General features: G+C 39.3%; 1 protein-coding gene and 1 long non-coding RNA gene across 4 annotated transcripts; one reads left to right on the top strand and one right to left on the bottom strand.

Annotated features, from left to right (window-relative positions):
- The first annotated feature begins 211 nt into the window (after positions 1 to 211).
- On the top strand, positions 212 to 18,912 carry LOC109202922 (uncharacterized). 2 transcript variants are annotated; one of them, XR_002062936.2, is made up of 4 exons: positions 212 to 321; positions 7,090 to 7,219; positions 9,937 to 10,110; positions 18,798 to 18,912. It is a non-coding gene; the product is annotated as an uncharacterized LOC109202922 (long non-coding RNA). The 2 variants fall into 2 exon arrangements; XR_002062935.2 differs by lacking the exon at positions 212 to 321 and having other exon boundaries at positions 7,030 to 7,219.
- Positions 16,650 to 24,730, bottom strand: LOC100712095 (uncharacterized oxidoreductase YjmC). 2 transcript variants are annotated; one of them, XM_025909152.1, is made up of 11 exons: positions 24,530 to 24,730; positions 21,814 to 21,962; positions 21,440 to 21,628; positions 20,608 to 20,669; positions 20,306 to 20,359; positions 20,086 to 20,184; positions 19,798 to 19,933; positions 19,416 to 19,534; positions 18,830 to 18,925; positions 18,525 to 18,635; positions 16,650 to 17,433 (listed from the first exon to the last, which is right to left on the bottom strand). In XM_025909152.1, exons 1-11 carry the CDS (start codon positions 24,535 to 24,537, stop codon positions 17,347 to 17,349), a joined length of 1,110 nt encoding a protein of 369 aa, XP_025764937.1. In that variant the 5' UTR covers positions 24,538 to 24,730; the 3' UTR covers positions 16,650 to 17,346. The 2 variants fall into 2 exon arrangements, with proteins under 2 accessions (XP_025764937.1, XP_005451132.1); XM_005451075.4 differs by having other exon boundaries at positions 16,780 to 17,412; positions 24,530 to 24,727.
- Positions 24,731 to 25,433: the final 703 nt, after the last annotated feature.

Genomic DNA, 25,433 nt, shown 5'->3' with positions numbered 1-25,433 from the left:
AATTCATGTGAATCACGTGAATACATCCCCCCCCCACACACACACCCCTGCTTTTACACATTTGTCATTCTCTGAAGTTGTGGCTGCCCTGGGGGCTATTTTTACTCTTACCTTTGTTTTTGGTTTGAAGCACACTCATTCCTCATGTCACGTAAGTGCACACATGCAGACGTGCACACATGCACGACCCAGTGGTTTATGTGGGAGCATGCCATGCAGCTGCAGCTGTGACAAAATACGAGGAAGCGTTCGACCTTTAGCGCACTGACGGGAAAGTGCACAGATACATGAAACTGCAGCCCCTTCAGGAATCTGCATCTGGTGAGCACACACACACACGCACGCACACACACGCACACACACGCACACACACACACACACACACACACACACACACACACACACACACGCATTTGAAAAAGTACCGTTAATTTTAGAGGTATCCCTGGCAACACATGTTGGAGACGTTGGTCAATTGTTTGATTGTTTGTTTTAACATAGGTAGGGACAATAGGTGGAAAGGGTAGAGGAATGAGCGACCATTGCTGAACCAATGTCAAGTTTTGCACAGCCTACCTGAAGCAAACTCCTCATGTTTCCTCTTAGGTTGGAGGGATATACTCCCTAGGCATATGCCTAGGAGGAGAGATGTGATTTCTCTTTCTTTCTGTATGTGTGTGTGTGTGTGTGTGTGTGTGTGTGTGTGTGTGTGTGTGTGTGTGTGTGTGTGTGTACTAGTGTCCTTTTGTGATTAAGGGAGAGGGAAGGAGAGCTCTCTGGATGGAGAGAAAACCATTGAGCATTTGGGGAATGCCACCTGGGAATGGACCTCTATTGCCCCCTTCTGGTATCGGAAACACTTGAACACTTACTATAAGTTGCCAGGTTCCCTGCAACAAAATAAATAAATAAACTTCACATCTGATAAGGCTTTTACCAACAAAAACTCATTTCCTAGGGTCATAAATAATATTTACAGAGTTAACTTAACTTTGTGATTCTTACTGCTGTGTAAAGTGAAAGTGAGGGTGGAGGCAGGCAGCAGTCTCCATAGGAACTCAAAGACTGATCTTATGAAGTATAGGACACAGTGCTAGTGTCTTTGAGCACAACATGTAAATTGATACCTTGAGTGAAGACATGAGCAAAAGCTACCTGTGAGATTAAACAAAATTCAAAGCGTTATTCTCCAAGCACATGCCCTCAAATATCCTTTAAACAATCGGGTCCCCTGCAAGTGTTTTCAAAATGTCCTTATTCGCAAGATTAAAACCAACAGTGTTCCTTAAAAAGGCAGAAAATAAGCACGCACACAAACGGGCGTGCACACAGAGTGAGCCTGGTCTCCTTGCTTACCTGCAAAGCAGTCATACTCAGGTTAAAACTCCCAGGCCTATTATTGTAACAGTGCCGCTCGCTTCTCTCTAATAGTCCTTGGCGCTTTTATGATCACAGCACACACTGGTCTGAATCTGACCAACACACACCCAAGTATACGCTGCGCACACTCATACACAGTTCAGGAAATGAACCCCATTACCTTCACATCAAGTATAAAAAAGTGCTACCAAAACAGCGCAGTTACCACTTTACACAGAGTGGCCTTTCAGCGATACCTTCTACACTACGTTTATGCTCACACACATATACACCCAAACAAAGAAGCAGCTCTCTCTAACAAGGGTGTGGCTGACATAGATTGGTTGCCAGACAGAGGTAGCCCTGTGTATGTGAGCGTGTGTGCTTGGTGTGTATGCACTGCACATACTCACTTGGGGTAGAGCAGTATGATTGGACTCTAAAAACTAAAATACACACAGTTGTATCACGAAAACAGAAACCTGCCTGCTAAATACGCCACAGAAGACTTGTGAAGCAGAATAAAACCCCTAAATTCATCCTTTGAGTCCTTCCACATTCTGTGGTATAGTGTAGACAGACAGCACAGGTATGAACTCTAAAATATCTGAGCGTGTGTCTCTGCAGACAGATGACTAAACAGGTATAAAATAACATGCTGGAACTAGATGAGGGGAATAACTGTTACTGTGGAGAGACAGCAGTGTTTAATTTCATCAGGCCCTACAGCGGACGGGCACCGCCTCCTGCTGGTAAAAAAGGTCAATACATGACCCTACCGAAAATCTTTAAGTTACCACTGCCATGTAAGAGTGTGACAGTAATCTGATTACCACAACATTGATCAAGAAAATGTGCTGTGTGTATCCAAGATTCTTGGAGCTTTGTTGACACAGAAGAGACGGGTTAAACACAGCAGCAAAAAATGAAGGTTAAACACCACAGCACTTTACAGGAAGGGCCTGAGTCGACTCTATCTTCTAAGGCGGCTGAGGTCCTTCAACATCTCTCAGACAATGCTCAGGATTTTCTACGAGTCTGTTGTGGCCAGTGCTATCCTCTATGCTGTTGCATGCTGGGGCAGCAGGTTGAGGGTTGCTGATGCTAACGGACTAAATAAACTGATCCGCAAGGCCAGCAATGTTGTGGGGATGGAGCTGGACTCTCTTAAGGTGGTGTCGGAGAGGTGGATGTTGTCCAAGATAAAGACAATGTTGGATAATTCCTCCCACCCACTCCATGACATGCTGGCTAGCCACAGGAGCACGTTCAGTGAGAGACTGAGATGACCAAAAAGCACCACTGACCGACACAGGAAATCATTCCTGTCTGTGGCCATCTCCCTGTACAACTCATCCACCTAACACACTGTATACTGCAATAGCTACACTCTTTTTGCACATGCACTTCTTTCTTATTCAGATATTTATTAGTAAGTGACTTATATGTGAGTATATATTGTATATATTGTGCTAAATCTTACTTCTTGTCTTGTCTGTTTTTGTTACTGTTTGTACTGGAGCACTGTAACTAACATAATTTCCCCTTGAGATCAATAAAGTATTCTGATTCTGATTCTGATTAAAATTAAAACTGAGATTTTAAAAAATCAGAAAACAAACATACCATCCTAAAGTAAATCATTTTCAGTCATTTTTAGTTAATGTATACGATAGATATAATGCTAAATAAATTTAGATAACAACTAGATCATCTATTTATATCCTCATTAACTATGTATACCATTGCTTTTCTCTTAGCAGGTCAGCTCTAGTATGGGGAAGATTTCATTCACTTACAGAACCATGAGAGTCTTTGAACTCCCTTGTTTTATTCTAAAACAAGAGATCAACTTCCAAAAGAAAAATCCCCCAAATTATTTCTAGATATTTAGATGTTTACATTAGACACGTTGCCCTTTTCAGATAAAAAACAGGTCTGAGATACTTTTTAATCTAACACGGGAAACACTGATAAGTCCGAACTCAAGATAGCAAGAGATTAAATTCACCACTTGCAGCTTACTGATTTGATCTTGGCATAGCCAGGAGAAAACACACACACACACACACACCCTCCTGGTACCGCATGCACACACATCCACTTGCTGACTGCGGGACTTTCTCACAGGCCAGGAGGGCTGATAGATGAGGTCTGTATTTGATAGCAAACACAGAGCAACACTGATGTCACCAAACACTGAGATTAAGCAGCGGGTGAGGGACGTGGGAGACAAAGGTGGAAATAAAGATGTGCTTGTTTGTGTTTATCTTTGTATAATGAACAGCCATGCAAGGAGTGTATTATTATAAGATGTGGGGTAGAAAAAAAACCCTTTAACCGGATTTATGGAAAGACACTTAGAAGTAGAAACAATATATCCTCAGATCATCCAACAGATTTCAATGCAAATCTCCAGTTTAGCCAAACTTGGCAGAGAATGTGAGGAAACGGCAAACCCTGCAAACTCTCTTTTGTGTCAGGTGGCCAACATTATACCTCCAAACAGTCACTATAAGTTTTGCTGACATCATTTGCTGAATACACAGTTACAGAAATACACACACAAATGCACTACCACTTTTCCTGTTTCCACCCCCCATACTAACACTGTTAGGTTTCCTGTTGTTCTAATTGACAGGCTCACATATCTGTGATATGAATACCGGACTATACAGCCACTCAGCCTTTGTCCTTTGGCGAGGTTGACCTCACAAAAATAACAAGAATTTGTTCAATATGTTCCAGTGGGAGTCAAAATAAACTGCAGCAATATGGTCAGTTCATCTTTGGAGTTCATTAACACAATGCACTCATTAAAATCTACAATACGAACATCGGGACAGCTTTCCAAAGCCACTCAGTGCTCTGTCAGTCATCTGTCATCCATTGTTGTGCCCTTAATCCCGCCATTGACATTGCGGTTCATTTCCACCATTGGGGACCCAGAATTAATCAGCGGACTTAAATTAGCCCAGGGTAATTAAAACACCAAGCAAATGGTTAATTAATTGACCTTGATTGTCATTAAACATTTCAAGGAATCAATAAGGAATCAATTGTCACCAGCAACCAGCAGATGGGCTGTGACCACTTAGATGACACCGTAACAGGATGACAGTGGAGATGAAATGATCATGCTTTATTGCCCAGACAGATGGATATGTATAGCCTCCCCCACCCCCACCCTGTCCATCCTTCGCATCCGCAATTCTACCCTCCCCCGCCCAGAGCAAGGGGTTTCTTTTTTAAAATCCTGGGCATGCAGTGAATTTAAGCCTACAGGTTCATCAAAGATGGGCATTAATGTATTGTAAGTGAAAATGTGTTGCCATATTAAAAACAAAAAAAAAAGCATATTGCTGGAGCCAAAACTCGAGATTATTTTCATCATGTTATTAGTGTGCAGATTATTTTTGAAAAAACTGGTTTGCCTAAATTCACATCTTTAAATGTAAAGTTTTTTTTCTGATTAACAATCCAAAGGTATAATGATTACAGTGACACTTAAGCCAGGGGGAAATACTTTGGAGAAGCTAGATATCCAGTTTGACTGCGCCTAATAACTGCATTCAAGTAATCCAGATTTACCTCTTTCTGTTACCTCAAGGCAGCTGTGCTCAGTATGACATCAACTTCTCTTTCTGCTTTCACCCCTCTTGAACTGAAGTTTGCTCCTGACCCCTGTATGGCCAGATTTTTTGAGGACAAAGGAACTCTGCTTTCTAGTACAGCCACCTCCCTCCTCCTCCTCTTATTCCTCCTCCCTCCTCGACTTCTGTTCATTTAAACTCCCCAGGATCCCCCACCCCCCGAAGTCATAATCAACAACAAAACCTCAATAATGAATGGAGATCAGTGCCAGGCAAAGTTATTTTTGTATTGTAACATCCTTCAGAATGATATGAAAATAAGCGCTTTTACCGCATAGAGTTACGCTGGTTATAAAGTGCATGCTCAGTATTGGATGGATTCCTGATTTTTTGTTTAACACTTAAACAGAGTGGTAAAAAAAAAGATACACCGTAGTCTTCAACACATAGTGCAAATATATACATAAATAAATACAAAATAAATGAATAAATAATGATTTTCTATATATTTTGTGATTTTTGGTCATTCGGGCATTTAATAAAATCATGAAATGAGGGACTGGAAAAAAGAAGGAAACAGAGATCATGTTGGACACATATTGAATCAAGTTCATGGAAGAGATGTGAGCAAATGATCAGATACCCAGGTGGTTCTGGACTTAGGACCATGCATGACTTTATCTGAAATTTTTCTTTTGTTTGTTTAAGATCAAACTGTGATCAATAAATTGTCCAAAAATTCCAAATGCAGCAAAAATGTTAAAATATATGCAAATTGTTACTTTAGAAAAATTGTCAAAAGGTTAAATAAACACTCCAGTTTCATAAAATTGGAATTTCCTGGCATTTATCTCACAGTTCAGGCTTCACAGGGTTAGTGTATATAACAATATAGGATATTGTTGGTATTGCACATAAAGCATCAACTTGAAACAAAGATAGGGCACTAGTACAGCATGTGCTTACACAAAGTAAAAAAGTCCAGTTTACCTTATTAATGCATGTAGTGTTAAAGCCAGTGCAAATGGGCAGGTTCACTTTAATTATGTCACTTAAATGCTGAAAACAAACTTTAGTCTTCACAAACAGAAGCCTGTAAGTTGACAATAAGACAAGGAACCAGGAGCAAAACAACACGTTTGTGAGTGAATTTAAATGCTTCAGTTTGGCAGTGATGTCACTGGTGTTTTGACTACCCCGTGCTCCATGCAAATACACACACAGCCTCACCCTCCTCTTTCTGGCAGCATCAGCCAGCTGTCTCTCCTGCTGCTTTCAGCTGATGAAGTATAGGGGAGCTGGGAGGATATGAAGGAGGAAGGGTGGGGGTGGGTGGGTAACAGCTGAGCAGATGAAGTAGCCCCTACTGGGTTTGCCGAGGACGGGCTCTTTCCCAGCCACCCCGCAGCCGTGCAGCTGCCCAGGCACCAGCTGTCCTGATGATCGCACCAAACAGACCAGAGACTTCCTCGCTGTCGATGGAGTGGAAGTGCTGTAGTGTCGTCTCACTGTATGGACCAGCTGACACTGTCACCCCCCACAGCTACTCCACACCTAAACGATCCCAGACAAAACACACATGGAAATGCACAATATATCCCATTTGACTCACACAGCTGTTCAATTAAAGATTAGTGTTATACAGAACAGTAGATCTGCACCTTTATGTGACATGACTGTAATCACATATATGGAATAACTACATATATGTGGATTAATTACACCTGTAATAATTATTAGTTATTTCCAAATGTAAAATATTTACAATTACAAACAAACTAAGCTGTTCAACAAGCTGGTCGAACATGTCTAACATAATTAGACCTGTTTTGTGTGCCGATAAATATGATGACAAACATGACATTATAGTTTTACGCTCACTATAAACTAGTGATATTTGTTGCATTCACCTATGCAAATGTGTTGATAGGTTGCTGGTTTTTCAAAAACAGTATATGCCCCAAAACATTATCATTCTGTGTCCAGCAGTTTTCTGGAGCTGTCTCATAAAATGTGAATCCTCACTTTAAAGCTATTTTCACACTATAGCTTTAAGCCTTTCTTAACATCACCGAACTGAGCTGTATGTGACAACAGAAGTGTCCTACACACGTTTTTAATCGGCTATCTCTTTCAGATTGCAAGATGCTACATCTTAAGAAAACACCAGCAAGTAGAAAAGCAGTAAAAGGGCATCTGAAGAACTGCACCGACTGTTAAAAGAAAGAGTGGATTAATCGGTGTAGTGAAGGAGAGAAAGAAGCAAGGTAATGTGTGGTTTAATCACGAGTCATACGATACTGTAGCTACATGTTTGCTACTAGCTGTTTACTGTTAGCATGTCATGTCCACACTTTTTGTTTTGTGAGTTTTGTTAAGGATCTTTGGGGATTTTTTTTGTGCATTTTTTTTGTGCATTTTGTCAGCATTTTTCTATTGCAGTGCATTTTGACCTTTCAGGGCCACTGTAGAAGCAGGTAACAGGTCAGCTCAGCTCTCACTCTTTCACCTGAGCCAAATGGAACAGATCCATGAAGAAATGTTTGTGGGACTAAAGGTTCAGATCCGAGACAGGTTTTTTTTTTCCAGTAGTCAACAGGTAAGTTATTAGCAAGGTGGAATTACAATAAAGCTCAGTTTTGTTGCAAGATCTCTGTGAGGTTTAGAAGTGAACACTATGACTCAAAATGTAATATATAACTCAAAAATAAGTAAACCTGTTTCTTTTTTTTTCTTTTTTTTTAAAAAGCCACAACTGTAACACGAGTGGAAAAAAAATAATCAAAGTACATTTTAATCCTGTGAGCTACTACGAAGGCAAATTAAAGTGTTAAGCAAACAGTAAATGAGTACATGGGTGTTTATATCTTAAACCCAGAAAAGCAGAAAACTCACAGCCTTAAGTGGTAAGTTAAAAGTGGTAAAAGGCTGTGTCTGAAACAGTTGAATTAATGAGTGGTTAATAATTAAAAAACTAGTCTGCCAGTGCAGACATTATGACTTTGACCCAACTGGATCACTTTATTATGGTGCTTGTCCTTGGATTTCCTATTTTAGGACATAATAAAACTGAACACTGGCCAGCGAAAGTAGATTATGACTCTAAAAGGAGCTACAGTGCTCCTCAGCCGGGCCTCGGCTATGGGCTAATCTACACGTGTTCCACATAATGAGTCTATTAGCACAGCTGGATAAACAAGCCTTAAGGTTCAGTACAAATACATCAGTGTGCAGACACCTGATCCTTATCTTACTGCCTGATTTATTTTCACTTTTATTCAACTCAGAAAGGCTCTCTCAGGGTTTTATAGCAAATTTAAGAAGACACACTCACTCACTTTAAATGTTTATCTGGCAGCTGTTTGTTCAGGCAAGAAAATTCTTTGCGTAATTGTTTTGGTATTTAATATTTTATTGTGTCTTATCCACATCACATCTACTGATAATATCAGTCACTCATATTAGTTTTCTTTACCTTGTTGAAACAGCTATTGTTGATTGTCTGTTTCATGTGGTTGGAAGGAAGGAGGGAGGACTGTGTGTGTGCATGTGTGTAATACAGAGATGAAGGTCAGTGTGGAGGCCCATATGGAGGGTGGATGGGAAACGTGTTTATGGGCACGAGTACCACAACATGCCACATATGGGAGACTGTTGGGTTAGAGATGGCGACACGATCGTCAGCCGAGCGCAAACTGAATTCAGTTACAGCGTAATTTAATGTAATGTAATTGAAAATAAAATTAGTCTCAAATAACAGTTTAACAAGCTAATTCTGTGAGCCTGTTTGGTGACATACAGAAGATGAAATCATTATGTCAGCTCATCATCACATGTGCAAAACATGCGCATCAATAGAACAGAACAGTAAAATCATACAAAAAGTGATTTCAGTGACTTTGAGTTATGGATGTTGGTGCCAGACAGGCTGGTGTGAGTATTTCAGAAAGTGTTGATCTACTGGGATTTTTATACCACATCCAGGGTTTATAGAATTGTCTAAAATCAATTCTGGGCTAGAGCACCAGAAGACCACGCTTAGTGCCAGTCATTTCACATAAGAACAGGAAATGGAGGCTACAATTCACATGGGCTCACCTGGAAAAGCTGTTGTGATGAGTCTCAACTTCTGCTGCGACATTTGGATGGCAGGGTCAGACTTTGGTGTAAACAACAACCAATCATGACTTGTATCACTATTTCAGGCTGCTGGTGACGGTGTATTGGTGTTCTTGGCACATTTTAGATCCTTTGCTTTGTACTAAATGAACACCACAGCCTAAGTATCGTTGCTGACCACCTCCATCCCTTTATGGTTTGAAAGGATGGAAGGAAGGACAGAGGCTGTGGCTTGATGCAGTTTCTTTAGTTTTAAGTTCCTTTATTATATATATATATTTTTTTTTAAATTTAAGAAGTTTGCATTTGTATGTTTGTGTTAGTTAAGAGCAACATTTTTTTGTGAAGCAGTGAACAGTGGCGCACTAACATAAAGTCTCCTATGTCTTCATATCCACATCGTACCCATGTTCTGAAGCGTACTTTGTGATAATGCACTACTCCACAAAGCTGCGATCATCTCAAACTGGTTTCTTGAACATGCCAGTGAGTATTCAAATGGCCTCCACAGACACCAGGTCTCCAATATAGCACCTTTGGGATGTGGTGTGATAGGACATTTGCATCATGGATATGCAGCTGATAAATCTGCATGATGCTATCATGTCAATATAGAGCAAATTCTCTGAGGAAAGTTTCCATCACCTTGTTGACTCTATGGCATTAAGAATTAAGGCAGCTCTGAAGCACAAAGGTATAACGTGACTGGTGAGTGTATATCATCATAAATGACACATTGAGGTAATGCAGAATGAGAAACCCTCAGTTACTGCCATTTAACACTTACAAGCTGAAATCACATCTCTAATAAAGAGACCATAAACTGTCCAGCAAACTGATACATTTCTCTAATCCTGCTTTTCAGTGAGTGAGCACAATAAAAAGGGAGCTCAGAAAAGGCTTTGGGGTCCTCAGGGTCAGGTCGTTGTTGGATCAGTTTCCCCCAACCATCACCATCTCAGCTGTAGCAGTCCATCACAGAAGGCCCAAGCACTGGACTGGGAGCCCCTAAACCAACAGTGACTGGCCACAGAGAAGGGTGAGCTGCTGTCCCAGGCCCTCCCACCATCACCTGTCACCTGTTATTGTCAGCAGCCCTCTGACTCCTTATAGAAAACAGGGCAGCAGCTGGCCTAATGAAGCAGACTGTGTGATGGGTGGCCTCTGCGAGTGTGTTAAAGGTTGCTTTACAAGTCCTTTTGCTGTGTACCAAGGCCTCTTTTGTCAAAGGAGAAAAAAAAAAACATCTCGCACCAGAACACCTTATCTAAGGGGGAATGAGGTTTGCTGGGCACAAAGAAAATAGCTGTCATTTAGTAGGGAGGGGAATGATCAAAAGCCTTTCATGCTTTGAAATGATCTCATTGTTTGTTTACATAACAGCTTGAGAACGGGTGAGTCATTTGTTCTTTGATTTCCTTTAATTGCCCGGAAATATTACAAGCAGTGAGCAGACCTCTTCAGTTACGGGCTGATCAAAACTCAAGGGAGAGAACCAAATCAAACCAAAACTGAACGAGCTGATGATGATATATAGATTTAAAAAAATGGGATGTAGGATCCAGGTGTCACCTCATGCTACCAGTGGTGACACTGACTCTAGCCAAATGTCTGTGGCCTCCATCTGTAAAACTATTTCTGTTTTTTGGATTGCCTCACTCTCCCTCTAGTGCACCTGTTGTTAATTTTATGAAGACCAAAGCAGCTGAAACGGATTACAAAACCCCCTCTACCACTTAACTGACAGATCAGTAACTCAGTTTAATTGTCTTGATGCAAAAAAGTGTTCATTTAATTTTTTGAGTAGTATACTGAACATCAGCATGGACCCCACTCCAAATACATATTCCCCATGCGTCTTTCACGAGAGGCTCTCTGAACACTAAATGTCCACTTGAATCACCACTTGATATATATATGAATAAAAATATCACATAATTATATGGCCTCAAAGTAAAATAAAAAATAAAGTCTGCATATCTCTCTCTAGTTGTAGTTTGGAGATTAGTTGAGATTATGTGTGATTTTCTTTACAACAAAGTATTGATTGCAATGATTATTAGGCTCAGAGCAAAAACAATAGGTTACCAGCTGGTTAGCAAATGAAGCACTGACCACCCACTGGCAGCTCAGTCAAGGCTGCTGCTGATGGTGAGAACTACAGTCAGAGAAGTCAGACTGTGACTATTTGTCGACTTGTGTCATACCTGTCACCTCATAAGAGGACACAGCAGGATCCTGTTGAAGGTCTTCAGGGACATCAGTGTATGCAGAGTGAAATCTGCCTCTGTTTCAGATGTGCTTTTTGTGACTGTGGGGTCGGGTTGAAGCTGGCTTTAGCAACACAAAAGTGACAAAATCTTCACTGCTCACAGGAGCTGACTCTGCCAGCTGAGCAATCTAACTATTCTTGCTATATTACACCAGTTTGAGACAGTGTCTGTGAAAGAATTTGATGAGGCCTAACAGATGGGATTGCTTTTAGATCAATCTGACAATCTAATACTGGTGAACATGTTCATGAAATAAATCAAATTCTTACCATTTGCAATATGTATTTTCTTGGTTTAGCAGTAGTTATACAGAAAGGATGAATGTCAAAGTCACACACTCTTCTTGCAGTTCTCAAAGATACAAAAAAAACAACAACTAAAAACAGCAAGAATGTCCCATTCAACACAATAAAACAACAGATTAGTCTACATTATTTTTGCAGTGTTTATTGATTTATGACTGAAAGCATCAGTGCAAACAAACCTAAATGAATTCCTTGTGAAAGCTGAATAATGAAGGTGATAACAGCAAATTAAGGGAAAGTGACAGAGTCAGCATTACCTTAAGAGGAAAACACATGGGGACAACTGTTAGACTGCCATTAGGACCTCACACATAGACAAAAGCAGGTCAGCACCTCAGCTGTCTCTGGACATGTGGGTGTAAGAACCTGGCATCAGGGGCAGCCATATCCAAAGGTGTGCAAACCACAAAGTGATTCGTGAAAAGAGACGGTGAGAAGTTTTATTTATGCATCTCTAATTTTAGCTTGATCAGAAGAGAGACATCCTCTTCTGAGCTACATCCCCAAACATTCTCAGTAACGGGTTTGATTACTGCTGTTTACTGCTGTTATGTAACAATAAGTAGGTGGGGTAATTTGACTCTATTCATTGATTTATTGTTTTGTCTTTTCTGTCTTCCTACTAGTGTTTGTTGTTTTACTGAAAGTTAGCTGCAAATCAGAAATAGCAAAGACAGTTTTCTCTAATTATGTACCTAGAAGTGAGGAACCGTGACACGGGAGCAATAGTGGAGACTAAATGTATAGTCAGTATATAAAGAAGTCTATAGTATGTGTACCATAGAAAAAAAAAACAAGGGTAACTACAGATATTTATGCTTATTTATGTATTTTGCATTTGTCGTTGGTGTTCTGCATTTTGCTGATGCTGAGGCTGAACAGGCATGAGGCTGGTTCTTTTGTTATTTTATATGAATTTCCTGTGGTTTGTGCAACTTTCTCATGCTAAACTAGAACATCTGCCAACAGTTTATTTACACTTTATTTGCACCACGCCAAGGGTGTGTTTCAGAAAGACTGTGAAAGCAGGTTTGTGGTGCTCCGTTTAAACTCCTCATTCAATTAGTGACTGGCAAGTCTCATATCAGTGCGTACTAACTTGTTGAAATAAATGTCTTTACAAACACTGAAGAAGCTTTTAAAATCAGTCTGCTATCAGTGGACACTGTGGCTTTATAATCAGCTCAGAACAAAATGTATACATCTTTCTCTCGCTGTGACTTTGTGGTCTGTAGCAATCACTATTTAGGTAAAAGTAACCTGCGTCAGTGTTCAAACATGTGACACTCTGGTAAATCATTAGTCAGTTATCATATTGCAGTGACTCATATTGATGTTGGAGATAATGTAAATATCTGAGTGAAGATGAGAGTGCTAAAATCATTAAGATTCTAAAACTGGAATAAATTGAGCTTAAAGCGATCGTCAACAGACTTATCAGTGGAGCAGACCTCAGGGCATCCTGTGATTGGATTTGCTTGTGGGTAAAATGAAGAAATCTTGTACACTTTTTGCACAGTTTGGCAACTTTCTCATGCTCACATGTCTGAGATACCAGCAAACTCTTGTTGCACTATTCAGTTACCAGGGCAATAAGAGTTTTTGGGGGAAGGAAATGTTGACTTTTATTTAGATTTTATTTCAAACTCTGTAGTTTCTCATGAACATTATCTAATCTCACTTAATATTTTTGTGTGTGTTTGTGTGCATAGTTTCATTGTTGAAGTGAGAATGCTGGGGCTTGCTTTTTGTGGTTTTGGTATCTGCTTTTATAAGTGACATGACTTCAACTCAAGAAATAAAGTATTAAAAAATATATTAAAACATATTTATACATGTCAAAATGCTCTACATCAGGGGTGTCAAAGAGTGTCATCAGAGGTGAAATTCTTGGACCGGCGCAAGACGGACGAAAGCGAAAGCATTTGCCAAGAATGTTTTCATTACATCATGGGCCACATTCAGCCCAGAGAAACTACATGATCATTTTGTGATATTACAGAAAACTTTCTGGTAGTTCATCTTTCAGACTGTTTTGTAGTTATGAAATTGTAAATTATAACAAACACATTTTGGACTGGCTGTAAAAAACAGTCATTTCTACAGCAGACAGTGAAAAAACAGGAACTTTTCTGTCATTTCATTGTTTATCCATTGAATGGCAGTTGGGGAGTTAACAATCTATCTAATCTAGTTTAAAATCTATGCTGTCCTTCATATTTTCCAAACCTGTCCAATGGGCCGGATTGAAGTATTTGCTGGGCCGATTCTGGCACTCGGGCCTTGTGTTTGATACCACTGCTCTAGATGGTGTTTTTAGCATTAAGCAGATCGTGCCAGTAGAGGGAGGGAAGGTGCTTGATGGGGTTTTATGCAAATCATTCCAATATTCCAGCCTTGAGTTCAGTATCCAGCATCTTTTTGGCACTTGTGAAAGTCCATGGCACCAATCAACACCGATCTCAAATCCGAATAAGAGAGACAACAGATGGAGACGTGTTTGCATTCCCGAGCAGTTGGAGTGAAAAACACAACAGATGCTTTGCTTTTATTTTTTCCCGTGTTCGCTCAGACATTTGGAGGTATGGTAGGCAGAGAGGGACAAAGAGCCAAGGCCAAATATCTTGGCTCTGCAGGGACAACAGCTGGGAGGAACAGACCAGGAAGTCGTTTCACTTCATTAAAGACTCAGCATGAGAGCAGCAGAGCTTTCCTAGCTCTCCCCATTCTCATGATCACTCTACTCCTCCTCCCTCCTACTGGCCAATACACACTCGTGCATATGCCTTTCCCCACCATTGACGGTTAGAAGCCCAATTAAACATGGCACCTATTCCTAAACCTTTCCCATCAGTGCAATAAACTATCCCCCAAGTCTGTTTCTATTTCTAACGTGGTCATTGAGCTTCTAAGCTCCTCACAGCTGATCCTCTTACAAGTGTGAAAGTGCTCTCTCCCTGTCCTCCATAGTGGAGCTGCTGTTTCACAGGTACAACAACTGATCTGCTGGGATGACAAAGTGTCTGTGGGAGTAATCTAAGAGTTTATTACCTCTTTATTTTATCTTTTTCCATTTTGCCTCATTCGGCTAGTTTTCTGCATGTCACCTTGCACCAGCACACACTCATCACCAAGTATGTTTTTAGCAGGTATCATTGGCATCATTGGCGTCAATGAGTAATAAACAGTTACTTCATGATTTGCTCGTTCAGTGAGTGATGACCCCCTCCCCAATAGCACTACAAAAGAACACACCTGTTAGAATCTGCTTAATCCTAGCCAGCGGCCCTGCTCTCTCTGTGCTTTCTAGGGCCTGGTCTAATCCACACAAGGGCTCCGGGCCAAGGCCAGGGCAGATTAGACCCCCACCATCAATTTATCCATCCATGAACACACACCTCTGAGTCTGGCCCCTATAGCAAGTGTTTGAATTGGTCTCTTAATCCCTGGACTCAGAGGAGCCTTCCACCCGAGCACGCAGACACCTTCCCCCTCTGCCCAGACTTAATATTTATGCATCTTTTTCCATACCCACTCGCAAATCTGGCCCAGCCCAGCACTCACCAGTCTAACCCCACCCAACCACTACCCCACTCTGCCCCCACCTCCTTTCCCACTCTGCTGCCACCTCCTTTCCCTCCCCTGGTGGGACTGAAAGCCCATTGATTTGTTGATTTCTCCCCTTTTGTCTGCAGTCGGCCGAGTGTTAACGGGACATCCAGAGTCCAGAGCGCAGTGACAGGACTTTTGGCATGGGAGATTAAGGTCCAAATCTGGGCATCTGTCAATGTCCAGTCCTGCTTTTTCCTTGCTGCTTGGAGAGGGGCCTTTTCTTGAGTTATTTTCAGCGTTAATTAGCTGTTCAAGCTGAAGACCCCCTGAGAAAAAAGAAAACTCCCCGATTCAAATAGAGCATAGAGGCAGTTTACAAATAAAGCCACATGTCTGAAAACAGTTGGGCAATAAATAAAGTTGATTGATTTTTAATGCTGGTGGTGCACTGTGTTAACAGACACATCTGTAATCCTGTGTGCGCAGTTCATTTTACTTATACCACGATGTAGTACAAACACAGTCCCAAAAAGGTTGGCATTGGGATCACATCTGTGTGTATAACTAAGGTTGTAAGTCTAAACTGTGGCAGTGTAGTTTGCAAATCAGTCCCTGGGTATGTCCTTTATAAGTGATGGAAGAATTGTGTAACAAGGAAATTCACTATAGTAGTTTATGTGAATTTATGTGAAAAGAGAGAGACAAATTCAATTGTATATAGAAAAAGTTAAACAAAAGTCAAACATTCAAAATCAACAATAACCCATCTTGTTGTGTTTTCTTCAAATAATAATCAAAACTGTAAGCAGCTACTATAAATTGATCCTGAGAGTGTTTTACTTACCAGATTTATCAGCCATATTCTTAAGTGTCATGTTTTGCCCATGTTTACCTTATTTTATCTTCATATATGATTTCAAAGAACATTTGAGAAAAAGGAGTAATCATGCTATTCGAACTAATCATACATCAGCATTACATTCAGTACAATACCACCAAATACATTTATGTGATATTACATTAAAATTATCTAATGTACGGTAAAAAAAACAACAAAAAAACAACAAAAAAAACTATATGCTACCTCCAAAAAAAATAAATAAAATAAATATCTATCTGTGCCTGCTCATAGGGGGTCATCTGATTGTTGGGATTTTGTCTGTTTTTTCTGTATAGTTGTTGGGTCTTTACCTTACATTATAAAGCACCTTGAGACATCTGTTGTTGTGATGTGCAATTTATATAAATTTGCGATTTACATAAATAAAACTGAATTGAATTGAACTGACTATATCATACAACTGGCAGGTTACGGCATGAGCAAATAGTGACCCAGGACTTAATGAGTCTGTCTCCATCTAGTGGTGTGATATCAGATTCAAGTCAGTAAAATTGAATTTGATTTGAAAGCTGAGAGATTATTTTACACAACTTATTCTTTGTGTTAGTTTTTAAGGTTTTTTTACATGAGCAAAAAACTGGAGGAGAATTTGAACCCAAAGCGTTTCACAGTCTTTTCACAAGATCAAACTGAAAGAAGAAGGACAGGGCTGAATTTTACATGGTTCTAGGATGTAGTACAGTTTAACTGCAACATAAATCATTGATAACATTTAGTAAAGATGACATTTTAAGCTTTCTGAAAATCAGATATATTTCTGTGCTAGTTCTAGTGCCTTTCATGCATTTATGAACTAAAGTTATGGAGAATTATTTGAACTACTTGTTTAGGCTATGAACCCTGACAGATGGAATTGAGTGAGAGAAGCTTACATCGCCATCTTCTGGTAGATGAAGAGGTAGCTAAAGTACATCTATTAAAAATAGGATTGCATTAATGCATGGAAAAACACACATTACATTCCAAATAGTATGGCATTTATTGATCTGGGAATAAAAGAATTATGTTTTTAAGATGATCTCACAGTAAAAATACAATTTTCACATCAGTAGCAAAGAAAATTCATGGTTTTGCTTTTAGTAAAGTAAAAAAAAGGAATTACAGCACATGTCACATGTGTAATCATGAATAAAATATTACTCTTAAAATGTATAAGGTGCATCAACAGAATTGCACTTCAAGTTGCACTTCAAGTTGAGCATTAGTGGCTGATTTCCACAGCTGAGAATCCTGTTTGGATAAACTTAACCCGAGACGATCTTGTCACATGGCAACAGTGGGTTGACACCAATTTTCCTTGCGCATTCATTCTGCAGAAAAAATATAAAATGCTAATGGAGTTAGCATCATGCTTAAAGAGGTTTTAAATAAAGTCAGATAGTATTTAGGTAAAAATACTCTCATTTACTTTCTAGTTAAAAACATAAACTGGTGTCTGTTCAGTTAATGCAAAGCTAAAACAGGACCTCTAAAGCTTTCTGTAGTCTGTGTAGGTTCTCAGTCATCCAGGTTATGGTAGTCTTCAAGCATGTGAGTTGAACTAAATTTGAAAATATTTCACCTTTCATCTGAAAGGCTTCTTGAGTCCTAACAGCTGATGGGGAGTTCCCAGTATTTAACCTCTACTTTGGTTTGGACAGGGAAGATAGACGGGTTGAGAGGAGTAAAAGAGGCTAAATTTCTATATCTAATTTGAATAAAAATCAGTGAGTACAGTAGCCTGCAACACAGGCTTGAAATCCCTTCCCAGGCTATTCATCCCTCACTCACACCTTGAATGTGTGACCTTGATGACCCAGGGTGGGGCAGTGTCTCACAGATAAGTCACAGCTTTACTCATATGTGATGGCAGGTCATCAACTAATTTGAAGGTTGGCGGTTGATCCTTGGCTGCTCCAATCAGCATACCTAAAATACCTAGGGCAACATACAGAACCCCAAGTTGCTTTCTGATGCTTTCATCTGAATACGAGTGTTAGCTAGAAAGCACTTGGGTGTGGGAAAAAGTGCTTGTATAAATGAGTGTGAATGAGGGAATAAGGCATGTTGTGTAAACTGCTTTGACTGGGTAGAAAAATACTATATAAGAGCCAGTCCATTTACCAGTACTATTTAACATAGCTCATGTAACACTAGAGGTTAAATATCTGGGACTCTATCAGCTTTTCTCTAGAGCAAAATCTGTGAGTGTAACTGAAAACAGAGCAGGTCATAGTCTGGTAAATTAACACTAACTAAATGTGCTTTTTTTCCTGGCTCCACCAAAGAAGCACTCGCACTCAAATCAAATGGAGTATTTCCAGTAAAAGCAACAGGTCTGAAGAAAAGCATTTCATGTTGTGAGCTCTATGTGAAAAAGGACAACCTTTTAGCCATTGCAGTTTAGACTAGCATGAGAACATCCCCACTTCTTAGCTTTTACCATGTATTTGACGACGTTGATGTGGTAAGGGATCCCACCCATATCCTCACATTTCTTCATGTTCATCCTCTCTGGATCTCCAGCAGCCAAAACAGGAGTGTCTAGGTCAGCCTGAAGCAGATACGCCACAAAAATGAAAAAAGAAAAAAAAGAAAGTATAGAGCAAGAAATTCACTTTTAACCTGCAAATGTTTGTCCCTATTTGATTTCATAAAACAAAGAAACTGTAACTACTGGATATCAACTGCATTTTTTGATTTATCTTTTTTCTAGCATTTAATATTCCATCACTGGGATCAACTCACAGGATCCAGGTTTCTATGGATGGACAGCAGATCTGACATCCTGTCACTGAACCCGGGAGCAAAGTTCTCTGGATTGATTGCCACAAAACACTGACCCTGAAAATATGAAAGAGGTGACACTGTGAGCTCATTAAACATGAACATCAAACAGAGCCTTGATCTGATGTCAGATGACCTATATTAGAGTCACTAGCTGGGCCTCTGTTTTAGATAACAGCAGTCAAACACTTCAGACTTGTGTCATGCTGATTTCTCTTCTGCTGGTACATGACGGCTGATCACTTTATGAACTTTGCCCCAGATCTGATAATCAGCACCACATTATCTGCAGTGTATTATCTATTCTAGCTGCTGAAAAACTGTATTTTATTATTGCTGTGGGAGCGTTTTTTTGTGAATTATTCTTAATAAAAAGGTGATACAACAGTTTCAACTAGTTTCTCAGTCTGTTCCATTTCACAGACAAAACAACAAGATGACTTTTAGCACACTGTGTTACCGGTTTTGTCACAAGTTACATTAGGGACATGTTAAAATAGAACCAGTGTGTTCTCTGTATTTCACAACTAGGCAAAACAAAATGTACCAGGTTTGCAACACGGTCTGTTACTTTCCAAGTGCGGATGTATTTGCTGTACTGGGCACCAGCCAAGATGCCACAGAACACCTCCACCATCATTCCCAGACCATAGCCTTTGTACCCTCCTGAAGATAAAAACACAGAAAAACATATGCATGGAATAAATGTATTATACTGATCCTAGCCATCAATGGCATGTAATTCCACCAGATCTGATAACTGGTTTCCAATTAATCTTGTATATGAGTTTTTCTATTGGTGTAGATGAAGCGCAAATCAGCCAGCTAGGGTTGGTTCAGTTATATAGACTTAAGAAAAACAAACAAACAAACACATATTTCACATATGAAGAATGAAAACATTCTTGACACGATCTGCTGCTTCTGACCTGTGTCTTCACTGCCACCAAAAGGCACCAGTCCTCCTCCAGTCAGCACTCTCTTGGGGTCTGTTGTAATTTTTCCCAGAGGGTCACAGCCCCAGCCCTCAGGAATGGGGTCTCCACGCCGCTCATGAAGCTCCACCTATGCACATTTATATACAGTACAAGAGAAGAATGTTTCCACATTAAAAATGTTGTTGTTTCAGTGGTCAATCACTGCACGCTTACATTTAATTTGTTAGAAGCTTAGATGAGCAATAAACAAATATACAGCAGTAAAGATGTTGATCTTACCTTTCCAAGGGCTACTGCTGAAGTGGCCATGTCTAAAACAAAGCTGTCTCCATCCTTAGCAGGAGCCGCCACACTGATGGGGTTGGTGCCCAAAGTACACTGCAGAGTTCACAGAGTTTGGATGTTGAAGATTTTATGATTAAATTCACAAATATTTTAACTATAGTGTCGTATATTGCATTCATTATGGTTTCTTTTCTAAACTAGTTAATACATATACCTCTTTAGCACGTGTGGGAACCACCAGTGGTGACGTGTTGGTAAATGACATCCCCTGTGGAGATCAGATTTTTTATTAGAAATTTAAAAAAACACAAAAAAACAAAAGCAACTCATCATGCTATGATCTAAAGTAACAGCTGAGAAACAAAGTCATTGACATCTATCATCCTGGAAGGAAATACAAAGCTATACTAAAACATACTAAATCTGAGTTTATAATTGAAAAAAAAATTTTTTCTGGGGAAAAAAATCAACTGAAAAAAAAAGGGGGGGGGGTCAACAGACAAACATTTCACTCACAATCATGTTTTCCTTCACTGCTTGCATTGCATAATATCCAGCAATACCATAATGGTTGGAGTCTAAAAAGAAAAAGGTGGCATATAAATTCAGTGGCCTAACAGCAGTGTTAATACACTTTTAGTCATCAGATTTGAGAACTATCTCTCCAATATAATTAAGTGTTGAAATATAATAATTATATTTTTATATTTAAAAACTCAAGAGAGATTTTATTGATGAGACCAGAGCACTTGTTCCCCTTAAACGAAAGTTTCTTAAACCTCTAAGAGCTAAATCATCATTGGCCTCAATCCTAATCCAAACCCTGTCCAATCTAGATATGTAGGGTTTTTTTGTTGTTGTTTTTAATTCTTATCTTTTTTTGGCAGTCAGGCAACAAGGAAAACAATAATTCCAATTTTCAGTCTAAAAACTACTTAAAGATTTTTTCTCCAAAATAGAAGTTAAGGGTAGGGTTATTACCAATAGTGACTTTTGACGTCAGAGGGTTAATAAAGTCTAACTGAGTCTTATACGCCTCACTGAGTGTTAAGTGAACTAAACAGTCAACTAGTTATTGAGCAGGAATCATGCATTTATGAAGGCAGGATTTTGTATAATCAAATACTTTAGTAAATATCTGTGTAAAATGAACAGGTTTTTAAACAAGGCAACAAATGACAGACATATATTGCTTGTTTAGTATAAGACCAGTTGTGTCTAACATAGTGCACTAAATTTTGGTTCTTACTGGTAGCAAAATGCAAACACTTCAATAATAAATGATCTGGAAACCTGTTTGACTGTGTCGCCACTATAACATTTCCTTTAGGGTTCAGTTGGAACTCACTGTGTGCCACCACCCAGCCAATGCCAACGTCTTTGGCCTTTTTTATGGCCAGATTCATGCAAAAGTTTCCCACCACTGGGCCTAAGAGATTCCTCCCATCCACCAGTGCCGTGGCTGCACTCTCCTTTTCCACCACTGGCTCACCATCCTTGGCACAGATGCCAGTTTGAATGTCCTTCACATACATGTCTGTTAAAAATATAGTGAGTACACATAAATGACACACAGACTTAAATTTAAAATTACTGCTGATATCTCCAGCATCATTGAGGAAAGATTCTTAGTTTTTGTGCAAATAAGACACAGCGATATGCACAGTGAGGATCAAACAATGAAGCAACAATGATGAAAACACAGTTTTCAAGGAGGCTGACCCATCCTGTTGAGTCCATGGCTGTAGTGGCCCCTGTGGTCTCCTTCCACCAACACTTCAGCTAGACTGCGAGCATGATGCTGCTTGGCACCGACTGCTGTCATGCACCTCTCAATGAAGCCTTTGACCTCCACATGGCTGATCAAACATCTGCATGGGGAACGTGATATTTAATAAGCAACATTTAAAAAAGTAGAGTAAAGATGATGATGTGACCTTACTGCTTGTTTGGATATTGCATGTAATAAACACATTACACATACTACTTTTTTATCAGTCATATCAAATTCAACAGTCGACAGTCCAGTTATTTACTCTATCATAAATTGCTGATTTTGCTTAAATTACAGTTGATTTTACCTAAAAATTTTAATTATATCATATATTATATAAAATGTATTGCTTTTATTTTGTAAGGTTAAATAACCATCACCATCTTGGTTACTTGACCTGAGTATACATGGATGAAAGGGGTGGCTAGCTAATTTTGTTAGAATGGTGCAGTGGTACTTCATTTATATAAGTGTATTAAATGCAATGTAACTTTTGTGCAGTGAAAGACAGACATTTAAAAAGCCACAAAAAGTTCACACGCCACACTCTGCAACTCCTATCAATACTTAACCATAAAAACATTTATTCATTATTTATTTCCACAAGGCTGGGGTGTATCATATTCTTTACCTGGTTTGTCCACGCACCACCTCCAGTGCCTCAGCACCACACTGAAGCATCTGGAAGTAGTTGGGCTTGCCCTGCTGCCTGTGTAATTACAACTAAATGCCAAATAGGACAACATAAAACACACCTAACATCTATTATTGTATGTATTGTGCACTAAAAGTTCATTCATTTTCATTTTATTAGCACCAGAAGTTGTTTATTTGGAAAGCATAGCTAGCATACCTTCTTTGTTCTTTCACTTTTGACACGTAGATGTGAATGTGTAACACACATGACTGGCTGTCAGCCTGTGTAATTGTATTATAATTGTCTCCTTGATGAGTTTAATTAAATGTTTCTGTGTAACACATCTGAATCTGTTGAGTTCATTCTGTGTGAGCTGAGCTGATTACGTCACACATATTTTGTGTTCACCTTTGAGCCCTACGTAAATAATTGTTTTGGCTCACTGCATCTAATTAAAAATCAGTGCATATGACCATGACAGTCAGTTAAACTACCACAGGAGTTTTCTGCCTGATGGTCTAGTTCTCATGCAAAGACTGGAATCAAGAACAGCAAACTGCAAAGCTCCCCCATACTCTACACAACAGTCCCACCATGGGGATTTTGTTTCCTGCCCTGTGCTAATTCAAATTTCAAAGTCCATTTTTGGAGTGATTTCAAAACCTGTAACCACACTGATGATATGCTTGTAGTAGAGAACTGCCTTCAAGAGAACACCTGAGAGATATATTTTGAGAGTTCAACATGGCCAGCTTTCTTACATTAACTGGCTCGACAAAACCTAAAAGCCCAGTCAGTCATGATGTATATCATGATTAGTGGTTATCAGTTGGTTATCAAACCTTTTCCATGTTTCCTTCCTGTAATAAAACAAGTTTGAACAACTAATGAGAATCAGATTGAGTTCTGAGTGTTTAATGCTGAAAATCTAATGCTTTTCATCCTGTTTTTATTCTCATCCTCCTTTTTGCTTCTTCCAGAATCAATAAAAATAGACATAGAAACAACTTACACTGAGACTATTTGTGATAAAAACACCTTTCCTTTTAATTAACATTAATTTCCAACAAGACTTTTCCACATTACAAGAATTACCCAGAGGCAAAATAAACAATGAAAGTAAGATAAGTTAATGAAAGTTTAACATCATTGTGTATAATTTCATTATTATCATTTAATGCATTATTATTAGTTTAATGTAAGGAACAATTTACCATTCTTTATTTTTGGCTAGATTTTGGGCATTGCACTCTAAACCAGAGGCGTATGGGCAATGCAAATATTGATAGTATTGATACCAACGCTGGTACTGGTATTGCTTAGATACTAGCACAATAGTATCAATGCTGTTTTTCTATGTTGCCCGCCTGTTAAATAATAATAATAATAATGATAATAATAATAATAATAATAATAATAATAATAATGGAAATGAAAAATGCCTTGTGCTGACTGTCACGTCAGTTTAAAAAAAAAACCCTGAAAGGTGTGTTTTGTTGTATTAACTAATTATTGCGGAAAGTAAAACCCACAGCCATTTAGTGGTCATTAAAATGTGTTCAGAATTTCCACATTATTTATGATTCATCTCATGAAGTCGTAGCACACTGCTCCTCCCTACATCAGCTTTATAGGTTAAAAGTGTTGGTATTACCAGTAATGGCCAAATGCTAATGATTTGGTGGCTCGGCACCAAAAAATAGGATAGCACAGCACTGCTGTAAGCTGACGTTTATAGTTTTTTCTCTAAAAACTGTAAAGTGAGATAGTAGAATATTAATAAAGACGGAGACAATAGAAATACTAAAACACGGTACAAGTAAACGTCTGTATACATAATAAATAATAAGCTACTGCAAAAATTATACCGAGGTATAGCATCACAAAAGCACTTTTTGTCGCAAGTGTTGTTAATCACGACGAAAAAACTCTTGGATGAGTTGCTAACTCGTCATGGCGCACAGGTTATTAATTCATTAACTGAATCTACTGGTGTCCTTCAACCACACTTCTAACCACGCTCCTACCTGCTCATGCTGACTTTGCTGTCCTTTCACTATGATGGTCTGTCGATCCTGGTTCAGATGTGTTGGGGGTAAATCCGATGATGTCTATGACCTGTCAACTTCCCTCTTCAAGTGTTTCAGTGTTAGGAAACGCCACATGTGTCAAAACTATCTGTCAGGTATTTTCTCTGCCCTTGCAGGCGTGATGCAGGAGAAGCTTTGTGATTTGGCAAGGTCGTGAACCTGCTGTTTTCCGATATTTGCTACGACATAATTGTGGGAATTGTGTCATAAATGACTGTCAAAAATATTATAAACTTATCACTCATGAATTATATCGTGCCAATTTAACCCAGAAAGCACATTCTGATCACAAGTACAAGTCAATCAGTTTGGCAAATTCACTGTTTAATATCATTTATTTATCCGGATTTTTTTTTAAGTGTCTTTGTCAATAAAATGTCTTTTTCAAGAGAGATCTGGCCAAAGAGGGGAGCAGAGTGGAATCACTTTTTGGCACACCTGGCGCTTTCCGTTTTCCTGCTGTTTTAATCGCGCTCTACTTCCTGATTTCTGTCTCAAAGACGACCTCGTAAACATCGCACCTTTAACCTTGCGTCCCTAATACAGAGCTTATACAGACATGTAGGTCTACACACAATTTTTCTGCTTGAAAACACCATTGCTGGTAATACACAGGTTAAGAATGGACAAGAAAAGCCTCAAAGAACTGCATCTTTTTACCTCAGCAACTCCTTTTACATTTCTGGGAAGACTGAGAAATTTCTCTCTGATGCATTTTTCACAATCTTAATCCAAGAGAGAAATCTTACTGTAGGGATGTGTGCGCGAGCCTCGGATCACAACCTTCTCTACACTGCACCCACGCGGTACCGCTGAAAACTGCTGTCCTGCACCAGTATGC

This window comes from Oreochromis niloticus, linkage group LG7 (assembly GCF_001858045.2).
Source record: "Oreochromis niloticus isolate F11D_XX linkage group LG7, O_niloticus_UMD_NMBU, whole genome shotgun sequence".
Classification (NCBI taxonomy): Eukaryota; Metazoa; Chordata; class Actinopteri; order Cichliformes; family Cichlidae; genus Oreochromis; species Oreochromis niloticus.
This window is presented reverse-complemented; position numbering and strand designations above follow the sequence as displayed.